The following is a 17,341-nucleotide window of genomic DNA, read 5'->3' as shown; positions in this document are numbered from 1 at the left end:
ACAAGTACACAGAGGCTGTGACTTCCTACATCAGCTTCTGTGAGGACAGCTGTGTACCATCATGCACCAGGGTGAGTTACAACAACGACAAACCCTGGTTCACAGCTAAACTCAGAAGGTTAAGACTGGATAAGGAAGAGGCCTTCAGGAGTGGGGACAAAGACATATACAGAGAGGCAAAGTACAAGTTTGGCAAGGCAGTGAAAGAGGCCAAACAACTGTACTCTGAGAAGCTCCAAAACCAGTTCTCAGCCAACGACTCTGCGTCTGTCTGGAAAGGGCTCAAGCAAATCACCAACTACAAGCCGTAAGCCCCCCACTCCATCAACGACCGACGTCTCGCCAACGACCTGAACGAGTTCTACTGCCGCTTTGAAAGACAAAGGGACAGTCCTGCAACCATCCCCCATGACACCCCCCAACAGCTGCAGCCACAATCCACCAACCCCACCTCCCCAACCTCAAGAGGGGCCTTGGCACCTCCAACCCCCACCCTGAAGTTCCCCCCCACCAGCCCCCTACCCACACCGAGGACGGCACTTTCCTTCCAGGAGAGGGACGTCAACAAACTCTTCAGGAGACAGTACCCCTGGAAAGCTGCTGGTCCGGATTCTGTCTCACCAGCCAGCCTGAAGCACTGCGCTGATCAGCTGTCTCCAGTCTTCACAGACATTTTTAACACCTCACTGGAGACATGTCATGTGCCAGCCTGCTTCAAGTCCTCCACCATCATCCCTGTTCCCAAGAAGCCAAGGACCACAGGGCTTAATGACTTCAGACCCGTCGCCCTGACCTCTGTGGTGATGAAGTCCTTTGAGCGCCTTGTGCTCTCACACCTAAAAGACATCACCGACCCCCTCCTGGACCTCCTGCAGTTTGCCTACAGAGCCAACAGGTCTGTAGATGATGCAGTCAACCTAGCCCTTCACTTCATCCTCCGGCACCTGGACTCCACAGGAACCTATGCCAGGATCCTGTTTGTGGATTTCAGCTCTGCCTTCAACACCATCGTCCCAGTTCTGCTACAGGAGAAGCTCTCCCAGCTGAGTGTGCCCGACTCCACCTGCAGGTGGATCACTGACTTCCTGTCTGACAGGAAGCAGCGCGTGAGGCTAGGGAAGCACGTCTCTGACTCCCTGACCATCAGCACCGGTTCCCCCCAAGGCTGTGTTCTCTCTCCTCTGCTCTTCTTCCTGTACACCAACAGCTGCACCTCCAGTCACCATTCTGTCAAGCTTCTGAAGTTTGCGGACGACACCACCCTGATCGGACTCATCTCTGATGGTGACGAGTCGGCGTACAGATGGGAGGTGGACCATCTGTTGAACTGGTGCAGCCAGAACAACCTTGAGCTCAACGCTCTAAAGACAGTGGAGATGGTTGTGGACTTCAGGCAGAACCCAGCCCCACCTGCCCCCATCACCCTCTGTGACTCCACAATTGACACTGTGGAATCTTTCTGCTTCCTGGGAACCATCATCTCCCAGGATCTCAAGTGGGAGCCAAACATCAGCTCCCTCATCAAGAAAGCCCAGCAGAGGATGTTCTTCCTGCGGCAGCTGAAGAAATTCAACCTGCCAAAGACTATGATGGTGCACTTCTACACAGCCATCATTGAGTCCATCCTCACCTCCTCCATCACCATCTGGTACGCCGCTGCTACAGCCAAGGATAAGGGCAGGCTGCAGCGTGTCATTCGGTCTGCTGAGAAGGTGATTGGCTGCAGTCTACTGTCGCTCCAGGAACTGTACACCTCCAGGACCCTGAAGCGGGCAGGGAAGATTCTGGCTGATCCCTCCCACCCCGGTCACAGACTCTTTGAGACTCTCCCCTCTGGCAGGAGGCTGCGGTCCATCCGGACCAAAACCTCACGCCACAAGAACAGTTTTTTCCCATCTGCCACCAGCCTGGTTAACAAAGCCCGGAAACCACCTTGACATTCTCCCTTTCCCCCACACCCCCCCTTTTTTGCTGACAGGACACCTGTAACTCTATGCGTTACATTAACGCTCAGCTTGGACTCCTGCTTTACTTGCACTGCCATACTTGCACAATGATCACCTGCACTGTTGTATTGCTCTTGCATCTTATACTGCTCTACATTTAACTCTCACTCACTTAAAACTGTGCACATATATTTATATTATATTGTAGATATGTTTATACTGTTTAATTTGTACTGTATTGCACCGACTACGCCAAAACAAATTCCTTGTATGTCCAAAAACGTACTTGGCAATAAAGCTTTTCTGATTCTGATTCTGATTCATATTTATTTATTCCTATTCAAATTGTAGATTTTATTTCTTACTTTTATTCACCTGTACTTATAACTTTAAATTTACAGCATTAAAATGTTTACTCTTTTTGCATTATGGATTTGTTTTGCATTTCCATTTCACTTCCAAGACAAGAATAATACCTAAACTGAAATTACATGTACTAACATTGAGATGTTTGCAGATTTCAGTGTTTGGACTGTAAACATTGAACATTGAACGTGAACATTTGTGGTACTTGTACATTGATCTTTGCTGTTTAGGAGCATCAGAAACAGGCATGACAATAAACAGGATAGATATGCTTATACATCTTCTCAGAATCAGAATCAGCTTTTTTGCCAAGTTTGTACAAACAAGGAATTTGACTCCGGTACACTTTGCTCTCAGTGAGGATCTTTTTTTTTTAATGTATTTTTTAATTTATTTATCTTTTTTATATATGATAGTGGAACTACAGAAAGGGGGGAGCAAAGCTCCAAGGCTCTCCATCAGCCACGCCATCTTGGATGCGATGTAAAGCTTCATCAGTGCATAAACACACCTGATTAAGGTTGACTCAGTGCACATTCTAGTCTCACAAAGTGTATGTACTCTGTTATCTTTTTTTTAAGCTTTATATTCTAATTTAATTGAAATTATAGGAGATAAATGTGCCCTTATGTCACTGAAAGTAGGTGTGTTGATGTTATGATGTGATATAAAAGGTGTTGCTCCTATTTTCAGGCTATTTCTTTTAGCCTTTTTGTTTACAGAAGGAGACATTTACTATTATTCAGGTTGTGTTTATGTCTGTGAAGCTTTGTGGCACTTGGCTGACCAGATACAGAGCGTGAAACAATCATGTTCTTATTATTAGCTTAGCAGAACAAACCTTTGCCAGGATCTGCACAAATCAACAATGTATACTAAGTTTCCCACAAGGGACAACACTGTATTGAAGGATGCTTAGCACTTTCTTCTCCATTAAGTTCCTTATCACTCCTACTCTTTCAGCCCCAAGACTATTTTAGGAATAAGGTTGGTTTACAGTAAAAAAGAGAAAACTTCACCACACAAAGGCTTAATATCCACAGAAAAGATGAATAAAAATAAATCTAGCCACTTTGGGAGGGAAATTGCTCAAAAAGAAAAACAGAAATCATACCTATGACTGGCCCCCAGCCACTCCATGTGCAGCTTCCAATTTCAGCTGCCTTCCCCTGACTCTCCACGACAAAAAGCCCTAGGCCTGCAGTGACAAAGTGGCTGCTGACTTCAAAAAGATCTTCTGTTTAGTGAAATTCTCTTATGCTTTAAATTGACTTTTGGAAGCCCTGGAATGCAAGTGTGAGAAAGAGAAAAAAAAGTGTTAAGATACATTCGTTGACATTGATGTCGGTTCTTTGATAACTTAAAAGCAGTGTGTGATGGTTAAGTATGGAGAATTTAAATTAACCATAAAGAAGACAATAATGCTTGAGGTGTAAATATAGCTCTGTCTCATTTACCTTTCATAATCATAAATAAAGATAACATATTTAGTTACTGAGCATTGAAAACGTGTTTAAACCACTTGACTTTTTTTCACATTTGTTCAGCTTACAGCAACAAAGTTATGTTTTTGTGACTTTAATTAATCACTGGAAAATGAAATGAGTGTGGCCCAACTGCAACTAAGCATGGCAAGAGCAGCATTAATCACATTGTTGAAAAATAAAAGTTTACTAGATGTCATGTAGGGGAGACAGCAAACATGATGAGATGAACTTATCAAATGAGACCAATGTTAAAGCTTTTGTAGTATATGGATAATGATGTGTGTGGCATATATACCCACGTTGAAACATTGTGGTGACAGCATCATGCTGTGGAGATGCCTTTCTGCAAAGACTTGAGATTGAGGCAGAGGTTCACCTTCCACTGGGACAATAACCCGAAACATACAACCAGAGCTACAATGGAATGGGTCAGATCAAAGCATATCTGAGAGTTAGAAAAGCTAGGTTAAAGTCTGGATAAAAATCAAATTCAGAATCTGTGACAAGACTTGACAGTTGCTGTTCATAGATACTTCCCATCCAATCTGTCATAACTCCAGCTATTTTGTAGAAAAACATGTAAAAGATTCAATCCTACATGTGGAAGGCTGGTAGAAACCTACCCTGGTGAAATGTAATTTTACAAAGTATTGAATTAGGGGAGGTGAATGCAAATGTGTTTGTTAGATTTCTATAATTAAAAAGTTGGAAACCGTACCTTCTGTCCTTTGCACTTTGGTTGATCACATAAAATGCCAGTGACATACATTAAAGTTTGTGGTTGTAATTTAACAAAACTGAAATAAAATCAAAGCATATGAATACTTTTGCAACTCACTGTCGAGTTTATTGTAGTGCACCCTGAAAAATGCCAGAAACCAGTGCAGCAAACTGAGAAACAGTACAGATATCAAAACAGCGGATTAAAGAACTGTATCCAGTCTGATGTGTGAATCAGTTTAAATGCCGTTTGCTAATTGTATAGGTGCAAACATGACCTTTCTGACAACAATGAGTTATGCACTAATGTTGTTAGGAAAGTTTATGATTATTGAATACAGACTTAAAGGAATGCCATGCAACACAGAGATGAGAGCTAAAGATAGCAACCTGCAGAGCCTGTCATGTCTTCAGACTTTGTGAAGCTGATGATAAAAAGGAAAACTGCTGATTACAGTCTTATCTCAGTCTGTTTTGTTTTGATTCATTTCAAAGTAAGTCAAGTATGTCCATCAATATATTTTTCTTGTTCCTTTTGCACAATGAAATTCTACAAGGCATTACTTACGATCTACGGGGCACTCAAACTATGTCCTTTCTTGCCAGTGTTTTATAAACGCATGGTCTAGAAAGAATCAACAATAACACTAAGGCTGCATGCAGAGACCCATGTCCACCCCCCTCCCTTACTTAGCTCACACATAGTATTCTACCTGTGGGTCATTAAAATACATTAGCTCTTCTGCTCTTTTTCTAAATGTTCCCAACTTTGGGCACACAAGTTTAATCTCAAACTTTACTCTTTCTACAACAACGTTCCTATACACATCACTGGCTAGAATGAAAACGTTTGTATTCTGATCAAGCTTTGTAAAGAGGAAAAGCAGAGAGTGTTATTTTAGTGCCACTCTGAAAAGGTCATCTTTAATTATCAGTGTACATTTGAACTTTTTTCAGGCTGTGGTAATCCTACCTGCTTAAATAGGACAGCAAGACGTTTTTTCAGTTGCTCAGACAACTAACGTTTCCTTAATGATCTTCTGTTCAAAATAACTGCTCAAGCATTTTTTATTTTAAAGTAGTTTTTTATTTTTTATTTTAAGCAATATATATTTTAAGTTTTAGTCCCTCTGTGGCGGTGTAGTAGGCTAAGTTCAAGTCTTTAATGTGAGGAACCTAGGTTTGAATCCCAGTTGCATCAGAAAGGGGTGTAAAAACTCTGCCAAGTATGTCTGCAAGTTGTAATGACTTGCTGTGGATACCCCTGAATAAAGGAGCAGTCAAAAAGGACTTTTTATTATTTTCTACATTTTCAAGTTCTTCTAGAGTTACGCCTCTCTGATTTAAATTCTATATTTGTTTTGAGGGTCCAGCTCATGCTTGTGGGGCCAATTGCATCTAGAATTTTGTTGCATTGCAAGCAAGGCATGTTCACTTAACATAGTAAAACTCCATTTCGAAAGGTGGCACCAATAGCAAATTATACAAACTTGATATAACCTGGATGGATGTTTCCCCTCAGGATTGAGGCAACTCTAACATCATCACAGGTGGAGAGTGTATTACCAGGAAAGTAGCTCTTGCTCCTAATACACACCTTCGAACACGAGTGACATATGCGGCTGCCCACATGGGCAAGGCACATGCCTTCTGTTTATGTTGTCTGAGAAGAAAAAGGCTGAGCAATTTGACCACAAATAATTTTGTTTATGGAAATCCTGATAACATTATACCAATGCTGAGCATGGTGGTGACAGCAATAATGGAGAGGGCCTGTTTCCCTGTTGGTAGTACTGGCGTGTTGTAGCCTTTTACAGATACTAAGAATATCTCCAAATTCTTCAACTTCGCTTTAAATCAAAATCGTGGTTATTGAAACATAGACACAATTAAGGTGTCAACAGAACACTAAATCCTAGCACGCATCAATAGTGGTACCTATTCATAATTTAAAGATTATTTTTAAAATCTGGGTTCATCTCAGGAACAAGACAATAATTCTACCAATTCTGTCAAGAATAGTGGTTAAATATCAGGCCATAAGCCCAAAGCTTTCTCATGATAACAAAAAGTTAGTGGTTGAGGTGCAATTTCTCTTGCCACATTTATCCAAATAGTACTGTGGATAATGTTAATATTGAACCTATATGTATAATTTATAGAATGAGAGTAAATCCAAAATATAGTCATACTTGTAGACTTAACTTGTGTTTTCTAAAGTTGTATGTTTGTTTTACTCTCAAAACAGAAATTAAAAGACCAAAACTTAGAGTGTAAACTTCTTAGTGGCAATGTACATTCAGCTGACAAAACACAGCTGTCCCCAGGCACTTTTACCACTGTGTCAGGTGTGAGAGCTAAATGAGGATCCTCTGCTAGCTAATTATCCAGAACTGCAGGACCAGTCAACTAGAAGGAAAGCTAAAACCTGTTTCAGAAGAAAAGAGAAAAAATACTTTCAACTTAAACTGTGAGGAATACATTTATTTCTGTTAGCAAAAAACAACTGATCATTCACACCAACCTGCCAAAACTTCTGAATCAGTTGTGCCAGGAAACACATTTCCGCTTTTAGCAAAAACTGTCTTAACTGATAGCTTCTGGCAAATAATACAGATAAACCGACTGAAGGGGACCAATATTACACTCCCACACTGTCTTTCTGCTGTATTTCTAAGATTTTATCTCCACTGGTGAAACGTACACCACAAAATCTCTGCCTTTACCCAAGAAGAAACTAATCCCTTTCACACATCCCATTAATGTTTTCATGGGAAAGCTCACTGCACAATCTCACAGGGCAAACACAACACATGTGGCCATATAGATTGTTTTAATCTCAGACAACGTTGCTAATATAGTTACTCAGCTGTTTAATAGGCCAGCTGTGGAAGACATGAGCTGAAAATGAGCTTTATAAAATTCCCTTTAAAAAGGGATGCAGCCTTAGTCGGCTAAAGCAAAAAATGAAGGAATTTGCTGCAGATTGCATCCCTGTTTTCTTTTACCGTTTTTGTCATCTACCATAACAAAAGATCCAAATCAGACAGAGAAAAGCTTCTCTTGAGAGCAGAAGTGATTAAGTGTTACAGTTAGATGCCAGAAACTCAAAATTGAGGCTTTATGTAACTGTTTCTGGTGTACAGTTGGTTTCCAACAACAACAGCAGAAAGAGAAGTAAGACATCTGTAAATACATGTGCCTCTATCTCACAACGGTCCAGGCATGGCTTCATTGGTTCTGCAATGTTGGTTTGATCTTTAAAAGCTCAAATGTGTGCGGGATATTGCTGACCGATTTGTGATTTTTGTTTATCAAGAGGAACCTGGGAGAGAGGCTCCTCTGTTACCGAATGGTTGTGTTAATACTCTTTTTGCCTAATCTGAAAACCACACCTTTATACTTTAGATCCAAAATGAGTTTAGTAAATCCCATGTTTATATTTGTGCTGGCAGGACAGAGAAGGTTTTTTTTAATGGTGTGTCTCCAAAACAACCAGGTGGCCTATAGATAAAACCTAATGGTGTTATGGAAGATTGGTGACCCCAAGAAGTTAGTCGTAGCCCTCCCACTGTGACCTTTGGAGATTTTTGTCTTTCCCTTTCTATCATCATCTGTGTGTGGTGGTAAAATAAACATGGGTCTTAGTCTATCTTACTGGCTAGTGGTTATAAAAGAAGGCCTTTGTGCCCTGTCATATTTATAGTTAAAGCCACAATTAATCATTTCCCTGTCAGATTTAAGTTTAAAGTAATATTTTAACATGCTTTTTTTTTTTCTAATTTAAAATAAAATTACTCGACTGGAATCTGAGAGAAAATCTGTGGAGTGAGCAAAAGATTAGGGTAATGGCAAGGAGGACTTCTAACCTCCAAGATGATGGAGCTCATCACCATAGATACATTTCCAAAATACCGCTGGAAATATGCAAAACACTGGTCAGAAATTATAAGCTTTGATTGGTGTAATTCCAAAGATTTTCCAATGATTATTGAGAATGCTATACATAACATACAGTATTAAATAGAAGGGGACTATCAGGGATGCTAACAACTGTGTCATTGGTGATGTTATTAAATAATTTCTCAACATGCAATTTTTTTTCACCACAGACAAAAATGTTATCAAGGTTAGACATTTTGAATCTCAAATAAAACTTTTTCAATGTGAGATTTCACTACGGTAAGAAAAAAATTATTATTTTTAAAGATTTTAAAGATATATTTTTCAGAAGTCTTCCTGTGTCTGTAGCTCAGAGTAAAGGAATTACTGTTTACCCTAAAATATTTTACCATATCCGACTTCTTGTCTAGCTGTAAGCAGTTAGCATCCCACCTCTGACATTTTAGCACCACAAAGTAAAATAAAGAGCCATGTCTCTCTGCTTTAACTATTCTCTAATAATTTGTAATCATCTGTGATGATTGCATGCAGTGCACATGAAGAAACAGTATAACAAGGCCCATGTTCCTTTGCTGCTCTGCCTGGAAGTGGTCATGTCTCCATCAAGTATCTTGTTGGAGTCTAATATTCCTCAGCTAACCGTCTCATAAAAGAAACACAGTCGTCACAGTAAGAGAACACAGAAAAAAATGACCTTTTCTTCTTCTTTTCTGCTGTCTGTCACTACAATTGCACAGAATTTCACTCAGTATTACAACGTTAACCACTTTGCATGCTGCTCACCTTTAACAAGTGCTGTAATTGAACTCTCAGCCCACCCTGAGATTTCTAAGCTTGTGTGATTATAGGGAGATGAGCCACAAAGAACAGGGCATTTTCTGTGATTGTATAGAAGCGTACATCTATGAGAGAGTTAGAGGGAAGATGGAAAACAGGCAGCTGGGTGCTTATATTTTGCATACTTGGTTGTTTGCATCAGTACTAAAAGAGGGACGGCCACATCACTTCAAAAGGTCCGACTGGAAAGAAGAGGACATGAAGCAGCTAGAGGTGTTTACTAAGAGACAGTGGGACGGCACAAAGCAACAATAATTGAAAGTGAAATCCAGACCAACAATCTGACACACACATTAACTGGATAATTAACAAACATACTATGTAATTATCAAGAACGTTGTTGTAAATTATTTATTTTGTTCCTTTTTTCCCTTTGTAATATTCCTCCTAAATTTTATCCTGTTTCTGAGGTAGGATTTCTTCCTCTGGTTTTGTGAAAAATCACAGTCTGTGGCAATTAGCTCCCAGCCGGTGGAACTACTCGGAGCTCCAAGAAACAGAGAAGACACACACACAGCAGGGGAGCTCATTCATCTTCAGTTTGGCGAGAACACGTTGCCCACAAACACACAGCAAACACAGCTATACCATGGGACAGAGGCTATGGATGCGATGGCTCCAAAAAGGTTTTAAAAAGAGTGCTTCCTTTTGTTTTCTGTACAGTGTAACATTAAGATATAGGAGCCGATTTTCTGCTCTGCTGTGTTTATATATCACAAGACTGTGTTATTATAAAAATGTGTCAGTTCACAGCTGAGCACCTGAATGCAGCCATGCTTAAATATACTTGGTATCAGGCTTTTGTTTTAATACCATTGGATGACATGATGCCTTAGGAAAATAATACTCCCACAAAAATCATAATTATGATCTCATTACAAGCTCGGAGCTCCAACCTCCGTTTCAAATTAAACACAGCATGTTTTCTTGGTTGTTGTAAGTCTTCAACATAAAATGCTATGGTGATCACTTTCTGATTGTTTTTTGGGAATGAAACTACTATTAAGTAAATTACTTATTTATCTTAAGATAACAAATCTTCTTCTCTTCTATACATTTAGTTTTAAAACTTTTTAAACCTAAAAAAGTTGTTGTTTTTATCCTTGTAACCAGATTTATTTTAAACCAGTAAACAGGGCTACCTCATTGCCATAGGGTGGGGGCAGCATCATATTGTGTGAATGCTATTCAATGCTAGTCAGAGTTCATGGAAAAATAAATGTAGGTAAATATAAAGGTCAGTCAGTCATTTTCTCCCGCTTATGCCATAGTGGGTCATGGTGCCTATCTCCAGCAGTCTATGGGTGAGAAGCAGGGTACACCCTGGACAGGTTGCCAGTCCATTGCAGGGCAACACAGAGACAACCATGCACAAACTCATTCATACACCTAAGGGCAATTTAGAGTGATCAATTAACCTAACAGGCATGTTTTTGGTCAGTGGGAGGAAGCTGGAGTACCTGGTGAGAACCCATGCATGCACAGGGAGAACATGCAAACTCCATGCAGAAAGACCCCTGGATGGGAATTGAACCCAGGACCTTCTTGCTGCAAGGCAACAGTGCTACCAACTGCACCACTGTGCAGCCCAATATAAAGGTCAACCCTTGAAAAATAAACAGTTTGAGGCTGCATAGGTTCACGCGTCCAACAGACGACACTAAACTTACAGCAAGTTCTATAATGAAATATCTTCCATCAAAGTATTTTTATATGTTAGTGTCAGGATCTGGGTTGTGTTTGTGTTTTGTGCGTGTTACATGTGTTCAGTGTTTTCAGACGGTGCTGGAGTTCTCAGGTGTGCTGGGTGACAGGTGTGACTTATTCTGCTGATTACATTGAGGAGTACTTAAGTAGGAGGCTGCCAGCACTTCGATGCCAGAGTGTTTTGCCTATAGTGGTAACAAGCTCAAGCCAAACACTAAATCTATGCTTTGTTCTTCGACCTCGTTGTAACTTTGTTTATGCTCCTTCGCAGGCTAAGTAAACCTGAACCCTGGGTTTATGTCACTGAATATTGACTACGTGTCCAGAAGTCTTTCTGGATGATCAAGGCTATCTACGTTGTGAGGATTTAATTTCCTATCTACTGTCTTTGTTTGGATTCGAATCTAGCTGGCAGTTTCCTGCTACCTTTGCCTCCTGGACCAAGCCGCAAGCGTACCCTGTCCACCCTCCAACTTAAGCATCTGCACACCAAACTCATTCCTGTTTTGCTCCGAGCTCACACTGAACAGCACCTAAGAACCTTCTACAAACCTGGATCCTGAATGCCTCTTCCCCTGGCGACCTGACCACACCTGTTTAGTAAGCTGTTCTCTTGTTTGCATTAATTCCTTGTTCTTAATTCGACATTATTCAGTTCCCTATTTTTCACCAGTGCTCTTCCCTTCTTCCCATACAGTTGAAAAATCATCTGCTACGTTCCAGATTATCTTTGTTACAATAAACATCTTTACATATTCTGTTCTCCGGAGTGTTCTCTGTATGTGGGTCAGATCTATTGCAAACAAAATGACAGAGTGGCCCAGTCAAATTCCAGATGTCAAATTTAGAATCTGTTCCAAACTTTTAAATTCATAGTTCCATCCCATTGTAGCTACCAACAGAATAGAAAGCTCATTATCATGAGTCAGTCATATGTAAATGCACTATTTCTATTCACTGCATTGTGATTCTGTTATGTGCCATCATTACAAGAGAGATTCCTCAAATAAAGCTAGTTATATTTGCATCAACCAGTTACACAAAATGATTTCCGGTGGAAGGTCTTGAAAGAAAGGAAAAAGAAAAACTAGCAATGCAGCCATTAAATACAGCCCTGTCCACATCTTTACTTAATGCATTGTTCCATCTTTTTTCATTTCTTTCCCTCACACACCTATACATAAAGACATCCCTGCACACATTTATCCACAGCCTGCCTCTATTATGGAGCGGTATTCTGAATCCCGTATTTACATTCTTGTCACCAACCGGGCAATTTGAAGAGGTCTGCCTCTACAAAGAGAGCAAATATCAAAGAACATCACAATTTCTATGAGGAGGATGGCTCATTTTGCCTGTCTTTCTGTATGTTTGTTTTTATTTTTTTATTTTGTTGTCTGTGGGCATTTTATTTTAATGCCAGTGAAAAAAGCCAAAGTGAAGCTCCCACTGCAAGGAAAGGAAGGGCCCAGGGTTTAAATAAACATTTGATCAAACACATTGAAACTACTCACAAGGCTAAACCTTTTCTCCACCTTTACTTTGTGTGATGCCAAAAACCAAGATGGAACAGGAAATCAAACAACTGCAGCTATTTTTGCATCTATAGAGAGGTTTGTTTGAAAAGAAGAGGAGTAAAAAAATTGCAGCAGATGTGACTTGACCCTATCACTCCCACTGCTGCATCTTCTCTCAGCTTTACGGAAAGTGAGTATTTCTGATAGCAGCAAGGTCAGGGGTCAATGCCTTTTATCACTCACAGGTTAGCAGACAGAAGAGGATGGATTACTGATCGATTGCACTCTGGGAGATTCATTACTCCCCCATTCAATGGATTGGTGAGGCCTTTGCCTCACTTAAAGGTGAGGCATTCAACTGCGGAGCTTGCGAATTTCCATACTCAAACAGCTTGTGAAGGGATATTATGGACTGAAACATTAGGAGTGCTAGTGAAAGAAAATTTTTAAAGGAAGGGAGTACTAATGAGGACAGAAAAATTGATGAGTGGGACGAAAAAAGAAACAGCTGACTGATTTAGCAAGGATTTGCTTGTGTTCACAGAAAGATAGTGGAAATCTCAGAAATGCTGTAAGAAACAGATACATATAGTACCTTGGAAAACTATTCATTACCCTAAATGTTCCCATATTTTTGTTATACTGTTACCATGAACTTGGGTGTGCAATTTAATGTGATTTTATTAGAAAAATCACACTAAATAGTGTATAATTGTGAAGTGTGAAAATCATGCATGGTTGTAACCTCCATCCATCCATCTTCTATACCCGCTTCTTCCATACATAGTCACGGGGGAGCTGGTGCCTATCTCCAGCGGTGTGCGGGCGAGAGGTAGGATACACCCTGGACAGGTCGCCAGTCCATCGCAAGGCAAGACAGAGACACACAGGACAAACAACCATGCACACACCCATTCACACCTACGGGCAATTGAGAGAGACGCATTATCCTAACAGTCGTGTCTTTGGAATGTGGGAGGAAGCCGGAGTGACCGGAGAGAACCCTTCCATGCATGGGGAGAACATGCAAACTCCATGCAGAAAAACCCCAGGCATGGAACCTGATGACTTTCTTGCTGCAAGGCAACAGTGCTACCAACTGTGCCACCGTGCAGTCCCTGGTTTAATACTTTTTATAAAAAACAAATGTTTGAAAGTGTGGCATGTATTTGTATCACAGCACTCTGACACAATAATTTGTGGAACCCCCTTTTGTAGCAATTAGAGCTGTCTCTTGAGGTACCTTTCTCCACCAGCTCTGCGCTTCTGAAGAACAAAAATTTGCTCATTCTGCACTACAAAGTAGCTGAAGCTCTAACACATGAATATGCTAAGATCTAAACATTGTAGAACTGGTTGTTTAGGCCATTGTTGTGCTAGAACGTCCAAGTCCTAGGTAGCCTCTAACAGGTTTTCTTTCCCCATCGCCATGTTTTTAGCTTCTTCCAACTTCCCATTAACTCTGACCAGCTTCTCTGTCTCTACTGAAGAAAAGCACTCCCACAGCATCCTGGTACCAGCACCGTGTTTTCACCATGGAATGGTGTGTTTAGGGTCATGTGCAGAGTTGATGTTCCACAACATGTAGCATTTTGCCATGTCTTTGTAAGTTTACAGTTAGGTCATACTCTTTATGTGTAATGGATTGTTCGTTGCCTTGTGAGATGTTACCTAACCCTGCTTTAAGCTTCTCCACAACTTCATCCCTGACCTGTGTGGTGTGCTACATAATACTGTTTGTTCACTAATGTTCTCAAAGAAGCCTCTGAAGCCTTCATGGAATGGTGGCATTTATACTGAGTTTTAATTACACACTAATGGACTCTATTTACTAATCAGGCAATCGGTAATAGTGGTCTTCATTTATTGGTATCAATGTACAGAGGACTGAATACAAAGGCAAAACACACTTTTCAAATTTGATTTCGTTATTCTTGTTAGATTTTTATCTTATTCCTTATGTCACTTATGCACTGCTTTTTTGTTGGTCTATCCAATAAAAACTGCATAATATATATTGAAGTTTCTAGTTGTAACTTGAAAAAATGGTGAAATGTTCAAGGGGTATGATTACCTCTGCGTGTCACCATAAATGGAAACCTGAAATGAATGGCAGACTAATAAGAATCAATTTAAGAATTACTATTCCTTCATTCATAATTTAATAATGAATATGTAAAAGACTAAATTTATAGAGGCTAGAGAGCATGAATGCATACTGTACAAAAACCTAAAAACATGTGGAAAACCCAATGCCTATGTATGTCCTGTCTCCCAGTCTTATATAAATGAGGACATATAATATGCATAAATAACAATGTCAAGTCCATAAAGGTTGCTACTTTGCAGGACAGAGATATCTCCAGAAAGGTCTGCTCAGTCTACCTCTGAACACTCTCGGTTCCTGTTAAGGGTAATAAATAGCCTCATTATTCCACCAGGCGGGCTTGCACCATCCATCTGCATGTGTCGCCTCCATTGTTTCTAAAAACCACCTATCACATTGCTGTGAAAAGACTTCCTTCTCTCTTCTTCACAGTTACTACACTGTGAAAACTATTCAACGTATATTTATTGTCCCTTTCTATATAAATTTCCATTGTCCACTTTGCAAATTAGTTAGATGATCTTTTCTGCCTGCGGAAGCAAATAATAAACTCAAAGGCACATAGCAATTTGACTTTCAATCCCCCAGCTACCTGTATAAGGAAGTTGACCAATTTATATAGCACAGATCATGTCAGTGTGACCTGTTAACACACCTATTAGTTGTTTGCCTAACTGTTTTCCTGCTTGTTTGAATTCTTAGGTTTCTTTCTGCACTTAACATTGTCTTAAACAAGATGTATGTCACCTTTTTGTTGTGTTTATCTTTTTAGCCTTATAGGTTTAGACCATTGACTTTATGTATCATGATTTTAGTCTACTTTCCAGTCTTTTGTTATGTACTGCAATTGTTTTGGTTTCCTATCTAACTCTAGTCCATAACGGTTTTTACCAATGGTCACACTTACAACCTAAATTAACTAACTGCAAGAGTCAGTACAACTCAGGCAGTTAGCAAACACTTTATTTAATCCCTTGCCACAACAGGGCACAATTTGAAGAATGTCTAGTGATAGTGCTTCACACAAATGCTTCCATAATAATAAGCTGCGGATGAAATAGGTTAGACTGAGCTTGTATTACATGGATCTTCCTCTATCCCCTTAAAACACGAAGTGAAAAAAGTAAAATCCGTAGAAGGGGGAACCGCTGTGCATTCGACGTGTGTTTACTGCATTAGATAAATGATGTGTTTGAAGTCACTGAATAATGGGGGTGTGTGAGTGCTACATATTGTTCCCTTTGTAGCCTTCTATGTTATCTCTGAATGGACCCACATTTGTATCTTTCAAACAAGATGTTCCTTTACAAATGTGTTTTTTTTTCTGTTGCTCTCTAAAGAAGTTTGTCCTTTACTGTCAAAATGACATCCATACTCTTTTAATGCAGACACAATAAAATGACACATACATTGCCTTGTGAAAGTATGCATACCCCTTGTACTTTCTTCACATTTTGTCATGTTGAAACCACAAGCTGTAATGCATTTTATTCAGATTTCGTATGACAGACACAAAGTTACTCATAACTATAAAATAGAAGGAAATGAATACACGTAACTCATCAAAGCTTGTGGTTGTAATGTGACAAAATATGAAATAGGGGTATTTTTGCAAGTTACTATAATCTTTTCATTTTACTATAATTTAATTTTAAATAATTTTCCTTACTGGATTAGGAAATTTGATCCACTTAAGCATCGGGCATTTCAGGTGTGAGGTTACACATTTGCAATAATTGCTCATCATAGGTTAATTAACGTCAACTCATGGGAACTGGCTGTTATAAGGGTTGTCCCAAGCTGTCTTAGAATACAGAAATATTACATCTAATACCATATCCCACATGACAAAGAGAGATAGAAACTACAATCCCCTGCAATCTATTATTTAAAGCATGTGTAAGTGTTTTCAGTTTAAGCTCTTCTAATATTCCATTCATATTCAATCAATTATTCACGAGTGTGACTCCTCCTCAGTGAGTCTGAGACACTTATGTTGGCCACAGTGGCGGTTCTTATATGAATAGTGCCCAGGGCAAGCCCCTTATGCCCTGTCCTCCAGCCCACCCATGCAAAATTGCAATGACAAACAGTTTTAAAGAATCATATAAATAATACATTATATTGCATTTGTCAGGCCTTTCTGTCTAACGTGGTCCTAATGTCTTAAAAGCAGAGTCCTTTATGTGTTTTCATAAATAAAATAAAGCTTTGAAGAATCTCAAATTGTGTTTGGTTTGGCCAGAGTAGCTATTTTAGGTTTTTGATCTAGAGCTGTTTAAATGCATCCCAGATTCCCCAAAGTCAGTTTAGTCATTTGCCAGTCAGACGTTTAGCAACATTAACCACCTGCAGTTTGCAGCCATATTTTCTTACAGTGCTTACACTGCGGTCAACAATTAAAAAATGTTGTTTATTTTTTGCTAATTTCTTGTGCGGCCCCTTGGCAAGCTGGCACCCTGAGTAATGAGTCATATCACCCTTATCAAAATCCATTAGTTGCTGACCATGCTGGGATCCAGTCAGCCAACCCTCCTTTGGCCCAACCAATCATTGCTGGTGCTGAAACACAGATGCCCGGCCCCCAGGTCCTTCTTTTTATTTAGGAGGGTGTGTTGTCCCCTAACTGCTGCAGCTGTACACTGCCAGTCATTCCATTTGCAAAAGATTGCTGCACTGGAGTGAAGATAGAGGTGATTTGCAGCAATTCTCTTTGTAAGTTAAATATGTATGAGGATGGGTGCAATGTGT

The 17,341-nt window shown here is 39.9% G+C and overlaps 1 protein-coding gene across 3 annotated transcripts in view; it reads left to right on the top strand.

Annotated features, from left to right (window-relative positions):
• fibcd1b (fibrinogen C domain containing 1b) overlaps positions 1-17,341 on the top strand; it is a 258,066-nt gene that overhangs the window by 205,085 nt on the left and 35,640 nt on the right. The window contains exon 7 of one of the 3 annotated variants that reach the window (XM_047372705.1): positions 11,375-11,540. The exons of the other annotated variants lie outside the window; for them this stretch is intronic. Within the exon in view, the coding sequence (XP_047228661.1) occupies positions 11,375-11,529 (155 nt within the window). The 3' untranslated portion in view covers positions 11,530-11,540. Of the gene's footprint in view, positions 1-11,374; positions 11,541-17,341 lie in introns of those variants that run through there. 3 annotated transcript variants of the gene reach the window in all.

Source organism: Girardinichthys multiradiatus, chromosome 8 (genome assembly GCF_021462225.1).
Source record: "Girardinichthys multiradiatus isolate DD_20200921_A chromosome 8, DD_fGirMul_XY1, whole genome shotgun sequence".
NCBI lineage: Eukaryota > Metazoa > Chordata > Actinopteri > Cyprinodontiformes > Goodeidae > Girardinichthys > Girardinichthys multiradiatus.
This window is presented reverse-complemented; position numbering and strand designations above follow the sequence as displayed.